This window comes from Antedon bifida, chromosome 5, assembly GCF_963402885.1.
Source record: "Antedon bifida chromosome 5, ecAntBifi1.1, whole genome shotgun sequence".
Lineage (NCBI taxonomy): Eukaryota > Metazoa > Echinodermata > Crinoidea > Comatulida > Antedonidae > Antedon > Antedon bifida.
The window spans coordinates 24,825,140-24,839,667 of record NC_136230.1 but is presented as its reverse complement, the minus strand read 5'-3'; the positions used below and the strand labels follow the sequence as shown (position 1 = coordinate 24,839,667).

Sequence of the window (14,528 nt, the reverse complement as noted above, 5' to 3'; positions counted from 1 at the left end):
CAAGAAGAATTTAATCTCGATTGACAACTACTTATTTTTGTATTGTATTTCCGGAATTCCTAGGTAGTATATACTAAAATATAAATATTTAAAACGATTCAAGAAAAGATATCGCGGCAAAAATCGCACAATTTTAACTTTTAAAAACACTTTTTGGCTTGATAAACGGGAATTGAAATGCCGATCTTAAATAATGGAATAAAATAAATAAAAAGATTAATATATAAATTCGATTAGCAAATGTATATAAAAATAAAACACCAAATAGAAACACTAAAAGCAAAAATATTATTACGTTACAATAAATAGATTTATTATTATTAAATCATATATTACATGGATGTTTTACCAAAATGCCTGTTATTATTATAATTATTAGATGATGTGAGTGAGAAAGACGAAAAAGTGCTAATATTGCAATATTTGTTAAAACATTTTAAAGACAATTTAACTTGTTTATTTAGACAAATATAACTAGAAATGTTAAACGTTCCTACAGAAACTTAAAATTCAAAGTTAGAAAATAAAATGGAAAATCGTTCTTGTTATTCTGATTTTGTAGTTTTACTTGGACTGTTCAATCCATACCTGTAACCTTCCCCAGCCTTTCTTTTTAAGCCGCCATTTTCATCCATTTGCAATGTCTGTGACTCACCAAGTGATCTCCTTTCCACTGAAGACACACCAGATGTTGATGGAGTGGCATCACTAAGGTTGTCATAAGAATATGTGCTGCTTGGTTTGCTGCCATGCATGGCACTAGAAGTGAACCCACACTCTCTGGTTGTTGAAACCACATGATTGTCTTTCCTGCTTTGGTACTGTTTATTGGTTCCACCACCATTACTTAAACTAGTTGGAAAAGATAGCTCTGAACCATCATAAGTAATACCTGATAAGCAACCAGGAAGAAATTCTTCAAGTTTAAAATCTTCCTTTGAACGATACGAACCAACAGACAGTACATTTCTTGACTTATATCTATTTAAGGCATGATCTCCTTTCCCTACTGAAGAAGTGCTACTCTCTAAGAATTCCAAACTAAGTTCTTTCCTTGTACTTAAACGATGCGCAGCTTCCTCCATTAACTTTGCGCAGTCTGATAGTTCGTCAGTTAGCGTGTAGTCCAAGTTATCAAAAGTCGCATTGTTTTTTTCATCAGAAAATACCGCCATTCCTGTTTCAAAGTTTAACTGCCTGTTAAACGGCATTCTTGAGGTAGTTGCAACATCTGCTGTCATCCCCGAGGTAGTCAAACCATCTCCAAACATTCTTGAGGTAGTCGGACTATCTCCTGACTGACGCTCTCCAGTTATAGACATCTTACTGATTCCAGAAGATGGAGTGATTGGACTTGGCTTTTCCAGAAATGATGAATTTTCTAAGCTCTTTTCTCCTGAACTTGAATGACTGGTATTTCGTGAATATAAAACATCTCCTAAAATATGAATTTATCAGACATAAATTAATTAGGAAATAAAACCAACATCGACAATTAATTAAACTGTAGAGTCTCCTCTCTTTCTTGAAACGCTTTCTGTCATTCCACTTTCCACGATGGTCATTCTAAAAATATAATCTAAACTTACCCATAGCTTCTGTCTTGCTGAAATTATCACTTTCGTTGGCATTTATCGACCTTATCTTCAAAGTTTGTTCGAGTTCTTCAATGTAGTTGTCAGATCTCTCCAGAGCTTTTCTTAACTGCTTAATTTGCTTCTCTGACTGCAGTAATCTGTTGTGTTGTGCAGCAGCTGTGAATTTCTCATATCTTAAATTGAAATTGGATTAGAGATATAAAAAAACAATTATTATAAAAGGAACAAAAATGTTTAGGCTCTTGAGTGTTTATTTGTTCTTCCTATTCTTCCATATGTAGTTTTTTTATTGATAATTTACTTTCCTGGGGAGTCCCTGACTTTCCTTAAACAGACATCTGAAAAGTTTTTTGTTAATACAATTTTGATTCATTTTATGACATTTTTGATTCATTTTTATTACATTTTATTTTAGATAATTTAATGAAACATAAATAATAATTACAGTAAAATGGCCTGAATATTGTGAGATCATTTGAGTTAACCCTAGAAACTTTCAGTCATGTTGCACTAAAAACAGTTTCGTATGCTATCGGCCATCGGCCATCTCATTAACGAACACCTCTGGTGTAAGTGGACAGTTCTTTCATTTTACAGATTTTACTATTACTATTTCTTTTTCCTGACAAGGGGCAAAGAACTTGAACAAGTGATTTCATTCTTGTCAAATAAAGCAAGTGTTTAAACTAATTTAACACAATAAAAACTTGTAAATTATGCACAATATTTTTCCAATCCAGCCACTTATGCTCATATCTGACGAATGTTTACACTGATCGGGCAGAACAATTTCATCTATTGTCCGCAAGATGTAAACAATCCTATGCAATTGCCTTAAGTCGATATTGTTCTTATCCCATGAGGCTTTATTCTAATGTTCTAAAGTCACTAAGTCTCTGTCTGGGGACTATTGTCAACCCAAAAACAAATGACTTAAGAAGTAGCTACTTATTTACAAAGTATATGCTATGTAATGCTTAATTGTCTTTCAGTTCATCTACGAATTTGTACACACATTAGCTTTTGGTAGTAACGACTGAATGAAATCAATAAACATAGAAACAGTGGGAAGTTGAAATCTTCTTAACTGTTATAAACAGATAGACCTAACTTTTCATTCACCACAACTATATGTTAATTTAAATCCCCATGTAGAGGGATAATGATAAGATTAGATTAGATCAAGTGGACGTGATAATCAACAAAACAAAAACATTAAGACTATGGTAGTAGAACAAAAGATTACATTAAACCGTTAGCAAACACAAGTGACTCTGTATACAATACTGTTGTTATAAATAACTAGTACTTTAGGTCTAAGTCTTTAATTCTAGACTTTTAAGTATAATAAAGGTACCTACAATACAACCCTTCTCAATATTTACTGTAGATCAGCAAAGACATCCCTTGACTTGTTACAATAGTTACAGAGTATGGTATAGGGTATTACAAGGTGAATAAGCTATTATTTCTTTCATAATCAGCTATTTAAAATTTAAAAACCTTGTTGACTAGATATTTTAAGACCTTATTAGGCACTATAAAAAACTGTTGATTAACAAGCTATTTCAAAACTTTATTAACCAGCTATTTAAAACTTATTAACCAGATATTTTATTTAAGATTTTAATCAGTCTTACTTTTAATCAGTATAATCAGTCTTATTTATTATTGTTTACTGTGTTTTGAAGTCAGTGGTGCTACCAAATTTGAATTTGTTTTATATTACATTTCTTAATTAATTGCCAAGGAAAACCATTGGATTAATTAGATATTTTAAGACCTTATTAGGCACTATAAAAAACTGTTGATTAACAAGCTATTTCAAAACTTTATTAACCAGCTATTTAAAACTTATTAACCAGATATTTTATTTAAGATTTTAATCAGTCTTACTTTTAATCAGTATAATCAGTCTTATTTATTATTGTTTACTGTGTTTTGAAGTCAGTGGTGCTACCAAATTTGAATTTGTTTTATATTACATTTCTTAATTAATTGCCAAGGAAAACCATTGGATTAATTTGAATTAGCACTATTCTTCTTAAATGTGGCAATCCTATTTAAAAGACAAACACAAATACAAAAGATGCTCTATTTTAGTTTGTTGTACATAAACAAAGTCGTATTATAACAAATATTTTGGAGTGGAGTTGTTTACCAACAAGGAATCAGATAATACAGTAAATAGTAAAAACATTCACATCATTTTGTGATTGGTTTAATCAACATTATATCTATAAATTGCTTAAACTATTTTGAGACACAATCAATGTATCCCTAACAAAATTGAAAAAGTACAGTTTTTAATAGAATTGACAGAGAATTTACTACGCTTAAAACTCATAAATATTGAAAGGATATGATCCGCTATAAGGCGTTTCAAATGGCTGTAAGTTTATACATAGTCCCATGGGCTTTATTCCCAGTATCTATTTAATGATACAATGTAAGAATAAACTCCGAAATTCAATTTCCCAAAATCTTCGATTGAATAATTGATTGCGAAACAAGTAGTACATTAAGTTCGTGACGGTGGTAACAGAGTTAAGGAACATGAATAATAAATGGTTTGAAAGGTTTTTCTAAAAGATGATGGCAGTTTGGATAAAGAGGTTTATGTTAGAAAACCAGATGTTAAAATGTGAAGGATGTTGGCGACCAATTCCCTTCACTGTCTCCCACTCTTATCTTATCTAAACATCTTTCATTTCTATTTCTTTTCTGCTTTTAAACCTGTTTGGTTTTTCTTATAATTTGAGAAGGAAAATGATCACAAGTCAAATACTGTAGAACCCCTGAGCCCTTAACCCTACAGCCAACCCCTATTTAGAGGTAATCACTAATAAGGGAATACTTTGTAAGGTCTTGAATGTGTCCTCTTAAAAGAGGTTCTACTGTATATGAACAAAACCCAAATCAATGGTTACAAGTTGGCTCCAATAATATATGGACTTAAACTGTAATTGTCAGTTCAGTGTACATAAATGCTTGTGTGCACTTAAAAAAACCCCCTCAGTATGGTTTCTATAAGTTGGGGGTAAGGGGGTAACCCGAATGACCATGACGTAGGTTATCGCAAAGTATTTCTACCACTCCTACCTGTCACATGATCACTTACTTTTTTGGTGATTGGCTCACAATTTCATGCTTCAATCGTCCATTATCTCTCAGAAGTTGAGAGTTTTCATCTCTTAATTTAAAGTTCACCTAAAAAAATAAATGAATTATTATTAGTATTAAATACAACCGAAATCATAAAAAAGTATTAAGGTAAAATAATTAATTAACCTTTAGGACAACCAATAATTTGATTGTATTGTACAGTATTTGTGTTCAGAAATACTGTTAAAAAAACAAAGCGAAAATTGTGTAGTAAAAATAGATTAAGTTATAGTTTAATAGCTGTTATTGTCATTTATAAATAACCACAAATTAGGTGATTCCCTGAAAACTATGAAACATAAAAATGTGTTGACATAAAAGAGGCTAAAAAATATTTTAAAGAAAGGAGTTAATTGACCCTGAGATTCAGTCCCTTGTAGTGGACTACATCTCAGTGGCTACTACTACTAGTGCATGCTATTACGAAGAATAAATTGACCATTAGACTAGTTCAAGGGCATTATATACAGTAATAAAATATCATAATTAATACAGTATGTACTGTATTTCTATGGATAGATTTGATTTACCTGTACAGTGTATTTTTAATTGTTAAATATAAAGAAAATAAAAATCATAAATCAAAATTATTTAATATAAAAACATATAAATAAATCTGTCCTCTTTTATTCACTTAAAATTATGATAGATAACAAAGACCGAATATCTCAACACCTCATTGACAGACAAACAAAATAAATTGTTCGTTGTTAACAACATGAGTGACTCATAATCCTATTTATAACAATAAACCGACGAGTCACAAGTAAGAAAACAGCAGATAGATTTTTTTTTTTGTAGACAATAGAATATCGTGTCCTTGAGATTGATGGTTACTTGGCACTATGCTACGGTCCCAGTGGATGTTGCGCGTTTCAATGCAATTTAAATCTACTATTAGTCGTGGGTTTTCTAAACATAAGCCAGCTTTTTCGTTATCATGTTGAATAAGTTTAACACCTTTTTTATATAGTTAAACATTGTGAACAATCCTGATCAAAATTAGCCGCGATTGACGGCCACACTTCTCCGATATCTGATATGTATAGAAATATAGATTGTGTCCTAAATCTAGTGTGTTTGAGGTATCTTCCTGATACGTTTGGGTTAAAAGGTAAAATGGCTGTAATTAAAATCTCGGCATATTTAAACTAGTTAGTTCTGTTCCTCTACAATATTATATTTGTATGACACGCCAATATAATTCTTTAAATTGCAATTTAACACATATTACTTTTGTTAGCGTGAAGAACTGACAGAGTGGGTTTAGATTGGAAGTTTATAATTTCATTTTTAACCTACTTTCCCATTTTGGATTTGTTTACAAGATAAAAATGTGAAGCAGTGCTTTGAACTTTCAATTTTTAAATAAATTTATAAAATACTTACTGTAAAGTCCCATTCCCTATACCTTTTGACGTTTTGTAAAAATAATGCATATATTACTCTAAAAATGTGGTGTCTTTATGGTAAATTATGATAAAAAGACAGAAGCAATGCACTACCTCGTGGCTGGTAAACAGCAGTAACATATGAACATCAAACTCTAGCTATAGGCCTAGTCTGATGTTGTCTAGTTGCTGCAATATTTATCGCAATATAGTATTTATTTTTACCTTACATGTAGTTTGTGACCTTAAACTAGATCTAAAAAATGTAGGAAGAAGAAAAAAAAAAAAGATTTTAATTTTAATGGGTTTATCTCATACTGTAGATTCGATAGTGTATGCAACAGTAAAATGATGCAAGCAAGGTACATAAGTTTACAAATATTTCTTTTTAAATGTCTTGAAAATAATGACCTAAATGCCAATAAAATAAATAATTTTTTTGTACTGTACATTTTTGCATTAGTTTCAGTACCTGAATGGTTTAAGGAGTGTCATTCAACTGATTGGCCAATAGATGCAGCCATATTCTGTGGTACCTTTATGGTAAATGATTGGAGTTTACTCTCTAGTTAATTATGCAATCTCTTTGGTCTACTGTATCTGGATAGGAAATAATGTGGTATTTTATGTTCCAATATTTCGTGTAATTTATTTTCATTTTATTAACAACTGAAAAAAAACCCATTTAAAGTGTCATAGAAAGAATGCTATGTCACATACTTTTAAATTTTCTCTATGACTGTTTACATTGAAAAAATTGTTAGAAAAAATGCTTTTTGACACCTTCAAGCAAGATCTGCCCAAGGCCAAACCACAAACAACAATATTTGTACAAAAGTGAGGGTATTTTTAGCTTTTCTCCTTCCCTGAAGAGAAGGGATGTTCTAATTAATTGGAAGACCAGACATACTTGAATGAATTTAAACATAACAACTTTTTACGATACAATACGTATCGGGCAAATTACCAAATGCGGCAAAATGACACAAAACCGTTTGTTACTGTACTACCCGCGTTACTATGCACAGAAGCTTTTCAATATTAACTCATAAAATTCTTGAATGTGTGTCATTGTGTGTCTTGTTTTTATAAAATTACTAAGGGCCTGTTTCTGCTGTATATATTAAAATATGGTATAAAATACCATATTTTATACCATATTTTGAGTACCCCTGTTTCTGCTTCAAGTACTTATCTTGTTAAAATTCATATTTTTTAACCTACTTGCCTTTAGATCCCCTAAAGTGGGGACAAGTTATTCCTTCCTTGCCCGAATTAGGATTTATTATCTTTGGAGATGTTTTAGCCTCTACAGTACTTTCACAGTCTCTTTTTGTTTTTTTATTGACTTGTTTTAACGACAAGCGTGCACACGCCGTACTTTCCTTTAATTTTTGCTAAATTACCTTTCTAAATCTGGCTGTCCTGTTTGTTCCTTTTTAATTTTTCTGAAATGTTTGTTTCCTCAAATGTTTTGGTGATCCTTATTTCGTTGAATATGGACTATCCATGTGTAAAAAAGCTTACAGCAAAATGCAGCAGAAGAGGGTACACAAAACACGGTATAAATTTATAAATATAATATATTAATAATTATATTATAATATCCATGAATATGGTATATTTTTGTGAGCACCATTTCTGCTGCCAAAAATATACCATATATTTGGTATATTTTTGGCAGCAGAAACAGGCCCTAAATCGCTATTTAGTATTACAGTAGAGCATTTTCATTTTACACAAAAATCCCCAGGGGTGTCTTATTGAATACTGGTTTCTCTGAAAATAGAGGTACAGTATCTCAAAGGAGGGACTCTACCTAGTATATAGTGTTTTGCATAAGTTCAGAAACACAAATCTAGGTTTATACAAATTTAGTACTTACTATACTGTGTGCACACTTTGTTTTATTTTGTTTCTTGCATTCTAAGGCCATAATATAGTGATTTGACCAATCACAAGCGACAGTTTGGATGATCTATCGTGTCATGATTGGTCAAATTACTTGTCAGTTACCTACTGTAGTTATTTTATGGACACCACCATTAATTGATTGAAGGTACACAAAATTAGACAAATTGATAGTGCAAGGAGAAAGTAGAGTAGGAAATGATAGGCAATTTTTTTTTTTTTTTTTTTTTTTGGCAATAGAATTTTTTCCGATTGGAACAAATTACCAGAAGATATCATTTCTGCACAAACTGTGGAATCCTTCAAAGAAAAATTGAGGACTCTTCCTCTAGGACTACAGGACCAAGTAACCAATTGCATTGAGGCTGCTTATGCTCTGAGGCTGCTTAGGCAGTGAGCGCTCATAGCCATTACACCACTGTTTAAATGGAGAAAACTCATACACATTGGTCTTGACTTTCTTTAAAAATTAATTCATCAGCTAGGTACTGTAACTGAGGAAAAATGTACTATTTTATCTTACTAAAAGTTTTGCTTATTTGAAAATAGAGGGCAGTATACAGTAAATAAATTATTGATATTTCAACAAGTACATGTATACAACAAGTACTGTACATATACGTAAGTACTGTACAATACAAAACAAATGGTCAAAATGTAGTGATGGGTTCCTAATTTGAGTTTAGCCTTTTTTAAAATGAGGAACTAAATTAAAGTAGTAAGGTACTGTAGAAAATAAATAAACATGTTTACAATACGATACAAAAAAAGAAAGAACATTTTGTTGTTTTTAAATAAGGGTTTGTTAAAAGGTAACACTAACAGTTACAAATGCCCATCTGGTAGCATAAATTGTATCTGTCTGAAGTATTAAAAGGTGCAATAACACAATAATCAAATTTCAAGTTACAATACAATAACATTTATACTTATCACTTAAAGTTTAATATTTGTTTCCAAAAAAGACGTGCTAAAAAGGGATTTTTAAAAGGTGTTTCACAAAATATCTTCAAATAACTAAAAACAACCGTGTTGGTAGTCTACTGTATAAGAGACATTTAAACTGACTACAACAATAGCCTCTCTCTCTTTCTCTGAAGAGAGGAATACATTACGAAAAAAAGAAAACCGAAAAGCTCCCCTATTAAATAATGGTATCATCCAGAGCCATTCCTTCAAGTGGGAACCATCCCCTGTACCATCATCATCAATATAAATCATTAAATTATATTATGAAAATAACGACAATAATTCTGGGATACTTTGGGAACTGTACAATATTACCCGATTGATTTCTAAGTAAATGAAATATTGTATGTTATAGTTTGCCTAAACATTCGCAAGAAACATATAGTATCTACAGAATTGCGTATTTGACCATTAAAAGCAATCAAGCCTGACATATCACTATGCAATAAAAAGCACATTGTCAAACATGTCAATATCTATTATAATCATCATTACTAATAGCGTAAAGTACATGATATAAAAATAATATTCCATGACCTAGTCAGTGCAAAGTGTTGTGCTGTGCCACAGATCTAGGCCATGCTACAGTACAGTACATAGAGTACTTGATTGGAAAAAAATGTTAAAAGTACTACACTATTAAACTTTATGTGACAAAAAAAATTTATGTGCCCATATGGACATGATGATGTCGTATCACTACCATAGTTGAGAAATAATCACTACCATACAGTATTTGGGCACATCACATTTTTTTTGTCTAGTTTGATAGTGAGAGAGACAGAGCTTTTTCAATGATTCATATCCACCAAAAAAATAAATAGGAATATAAAATACATTTTTAAAAAGGGATATCACCTCCTTTATTACTGCCAAAAGAAAGTAGAGAAGGTTTAAATATTACTGCATATGTCATTCTTGCACTTAATTTCCAAATTCTCTCTTCCAAATATGGTAGCACTTGATACAGTATGCCCAAATATGGAAGTGGTACGACATCATCATGTCCATACAGTATATGGGAACATCACATTTTCTTGTCACATAAAGTTTGATAGTGTAAACAAGCTTAAGCGCTTCATATTATTAACCCGTTCATTGCTTGATCAAAGACGTATGGAGCCCATACCGTAATGTTGCACCTGGTAATCAGCGCATTTGTGTTTGACCTAACAAAGTACCCATTTCTACACCTGGGTGTAGAGAGGCAAATTTAAAGTGTCTTGCCTAAGAAAACAAGCAATGTGATGAGAATTAGCCCACAATACTGCCACACTCTAAATTGTTTTAAAGCGCAGTTGTACAGTAAGCACTGAAGCAGTAGAATCAAAATATTCTTTACAAATTTTGAAAATTACTACATAGTACTTTTTGTAATTTACATACACATTTACAGTGGATTTAAATAACAACATATTTATCATTGTTTTATATACCGGTAATAATATTTTAAAAGCAATTTTTTTTAAATATTACTTACTCTTTATATAGTAACTATAATGGATTAATATATTATTATAATTATTAATTATAATATTAGTAAATCATTTTTCTCGAACAATCTTCAGAAAAAACTAAGCATGTTTCCTTCATTGAATTTAAACTATCTCAGAAATTTATGAAACTTTTACTTTTTAAATCTACATTAAAATTCAAAATAATTATTACTTCTGTGTTAATTTATTTATTGATTTATTTTATATTCAAAACAGGTTAAAAAAGCAATAACAACCAAAAGCAATAAAATCAAATTTATATTCATTAAAAATCAAACTTAAAACATTATTTGAGAAAGAAAATTTGTTTTAATATCTCAAAACTAATTTAAAGATGTCACATTGCTGTCATTGTTGATGTCTTTATTCAATCATCTGGCTCAGTGGTGTTAAGATCCCATCAATAATTAAGAAAATCTATGAAAAATCATAACCGGTTTAAAGCCGAGTCATAAGATTTCGACTAATAGGTGAATTGTAGGAGCCACCAAGAAATCTCACGGGTATTTCGCACGATGCATCGTCAACGCAAAAAACAGCCGTTTCTATTATATTGTCAGACTTTGTCAAGAAACCCTTTCAAATATTGATGATTCTAAATTAAAAATAAGATTCTAGCTTTTACTATTAATAAGTTATGTAGACTTGTAAATAAATTATCATATTTAATGAAGTGCCTAATGGGAGGTAGGTGGCAAAGAAATGTTGAATTGTAATTGAAATAAAAAAAAAAGTATTGATGGAGATAGCAAATGGTCACTTAAACTGGACAATTGACATTTATGCAAAGATAACGCAGAACAACAACTTTATTATTAAAACAACCTTTTCAATGCACAATCTGTAAATGTATACTACAGAAGAACCTCATTATTAAGCGGACATCTTCTGGGCCATATTATAATGTTTTCTTAAATTAATAGGAGTGTCATCTGAATAGCGGTTGACCATATACATGTTGAAACATTCATTTCATTTTAAAGTGTCCCCTGAATAGGTGTGTCCAAAAAGAGGGTTGTACTGTATAAAAGTAGATGAAGACCGAGTTTGTGATAGTAAAAAGGTCTCATCATTAGTAACATGTAAGGGCATAAACCTCTCTGCATAAGTCGTATGAACACAGCTATAGTATAAGATATCTTCTGTAAATGTATTTTCAATTTTGTAAACTTTGTTTATAAACTGTACAATATGTTTTTACATTACATAAATTGTTAATGTTGTATTTAAAATTTTATAGGAGTACTATGTAATCCAGTTAAAAGAAATATATATATATAAATTTCATCTCTTAATTATTGTACACTGTTACTAATACTAGAAATAAGGCAAATCATGCATCAACCCGCACTATGTAGCATTTACAGTACTCTACGATGTTCCGCAAACTATGGGCCGTGGCTTAGAAACATTTTTGAAGGACCCCAGAGTGGCTTAAGAAATAGAAAAAAAACACAGATAATTTAGCATTGTAAGCGCCTTTATTATAACATGGTTTGATGTTGCAGAAAATGTTTTATGTGCGGCTTGTTACCCTTCAAAAAATACAATGCAATTTCCAGGGACCTATATGCGGCTAAAGTTTTGATCTCTGCAATGTAATGTAAAATTCTGACATATCTCATGTGAAATGTAAAGGGGAAACCCTGGGCTGCATTGAATTTTTCCTGAGTATCAGCACAACTTTTACTATCCAAAAACAAAATTACAATGAAATATCCAGGGACCTGAGGTCCATTATATTCCTACAGAGTGTGACAGAGTCTTGTTACCTTCAATCGGGCCTTCATTACGTTGGTGCAGCTGGGTAGTTGGGCTGGGAAGAGGATTTTAGGGCGCGAAATAAAAAGTTTGCGGAACGCTTCTCTACAGTATGTTCCAGTAGAATAAAAAATTTGAATTAAAAAAGAATAAAAACATTTTTGCTTATCAATTATATTGGTTTATAGTCCTTATCCGAGAAGACTCGTTCTACCACCAGAACCATGGAGTGAGTGAGCCTCGAACCCCTGCCGATGTTATGGCTACGTGATTACGGTTCCACTGTCTTAACCGCTCGGCCACTCACTCACTCACTCACTATATCCTCTAGTATAATCACACCCCTCTAGAACACAAAATTGGGCCAACTTGTGGGGTGGGACTATATTCGGGGTTCAGGAAACAATTATTGGTAAGCATCTGAACTTACTAGAGAGAGGCCTACATCAAGACCAAAAGTCAATACTGGGAATATACACATGGGATATGCCTGTTTGTGAAATCAGACATAAAGTAGGGGGTGGGATTTTACTAGAGGATACGATATTCATAATTTTGCATTTGGGCAAAAATGGCCACTGTCAGAGTACCAGTGCTCAATTGAGATTGGAGCAGTTCTTACCTGTTTTAAATGATCCATATCCAATTTGACTTGCTTATAGGTAGCCGCTGCTACTTCTAGATTTTTAGTGAGTTTGACAAGGGATGGCATTTTTTCAATTGAATTTGTCTCGGAATTGTTAGGCTTCATACTTTTATCACTTTCACTATGATTGTTAGTGCTGGCAGGGAAGGTAACTGGCTGGCTGGAGTTTGCCTTGGTGTACCCTTTTAGCCTAGCCTCAAGGGTTAAGTTTTTCTCTTCGAGTGATTTCACCTTTTCATTTAGCTTTGCGATTTCATCCTAATAAAAAAAAAGATTTGCTGAGTTCAGTGTAAATGATGAAAATTGAAGCTCCAATTTATCTCCATATTGTACTTTCCGTTGTCCCGTTTTCTATTCTGGGCAGATTCCGATTGTGTTATTCTTACTTTTAAAATACAGTAATCCAAACACTATAATTGGGCACCCTTGGGACCCAACAAAGTTGGACGAATAGGGGGGTTACCCCGGTGTACTAGTCCACACAGCCACTACTTAAAAATAGGCCTTCTAGTAGGCCTCCTAGTTCCGTAATAATCAATTTGTTGATTGTGGAACTTACGACGATGAAGAAGTATACCTGTTTAAACATAATTGTCCCTTGTTTGTTTCAAAAGAAAACGTCTCTGTAATAGGGGTGTCCCAAGAGGGGGTCTACTAATTCCTATTAAAATGTTGGGTGTGGCCATAGTCGCACATTATAACAAATTACAAAACTACTTTGGTAGACTATCACAGAGTGTTATCAATATTTTAAAGAATGCTGTTAATTCCCTAAGATGTTCAGTTTTGACTAGATAGGAAAAGAAAATCAATATTGTCTCATATATTTTAAATATGGTACATTAGCGATAACTGATTCATAGATTGCGTAAATGTATCATCATTATCGTTTACCACGCCATCTGTGTCCAATGACGATTATAGTCACTAAGCATGAGGTCTATAGGGCAGACAATAGGGGCACTTAAGGTAAATGTAGCCACAACTAAAATACATTTCTTTTAAGGTTCAGGTAGCCATTCGCAAGCATTTACTTTTGGGGATTCCCCAATTCTTTATAATTATTCATTGAATAAAAACTGTTAATTGATTACTGTATGAGATAAGAGAAATAAACGTTATTTTAATTGATTGATTTAAAATATATATATATTAGTTGTTTCATCATGTTTGTAATATACAAACTTATGATGGTTATCTACTGTATAGACTAAAGTTAACTTTGTAGATAACAAAAAAATATATCTATCAATCAATAATAATAATAGTGGTTTTCTTGCGTTTAGGAAACTGATTCATAATTTTGATAATATGGTGAGGTAATGTTATGGCTAGCAACATTTTGGAAAGTCTTATAATACATGGCTTTTTAACCACTAGTAAAACCTTTGCTAGTTCTACAAAATCTAACCAACTGAGCAAACAAACAAGCAAGCAAATGTTTTGTTTGTGCACAGGATAAACAATAATGATCTGGGCCTCTGTGGTTAAAGATATATTGTCCCTTTAAAAAAATATGTTTTTGTTGAATATGCTATTTTAATGTCACATAATAGTTGTTGTATTCACTTTGACCAAAAATTGGATAAAA

General features: G+C 31.8%; 1 protein-coding gene across 2 annotated transcripts in view; it reads right to left on the bottom strand.

The window, feature by feature from the left end:
- Positions 1-286: 286 nt before the first annotated feature.
- The window catches only part of LOC144841873 (uncharacterized), a 33,788-nt gene continuing 19,546 nt past the window's right edge, over positions 287-14,528 (bottom strand). For both annotated transcript variants that reach the window (XM_078698143.1, XM_078698142.1), the window contains 4 exons: positions 12,914-13,195; positions 4,720-4,808; positions 1,590-1,771; positions 287-1,438 (listed from right to left, as the gene is read on the bottom strand). In XM_078698143.1, coding sequence (XP_078554269.1) covers positions 546-1,438; positions 1,590-1,771; positions 4,720-4,808; positions 12,914-13,195 — 1,446 coding nt within the window. In that variant the 3' untranslated portion in view covers positions 287-545. The remainder of the gene's footprint in view (positions 1,439-1,589; positions 1,772-4,719; positions 4,809-12,913; positions 13,196-14,528) is intronic.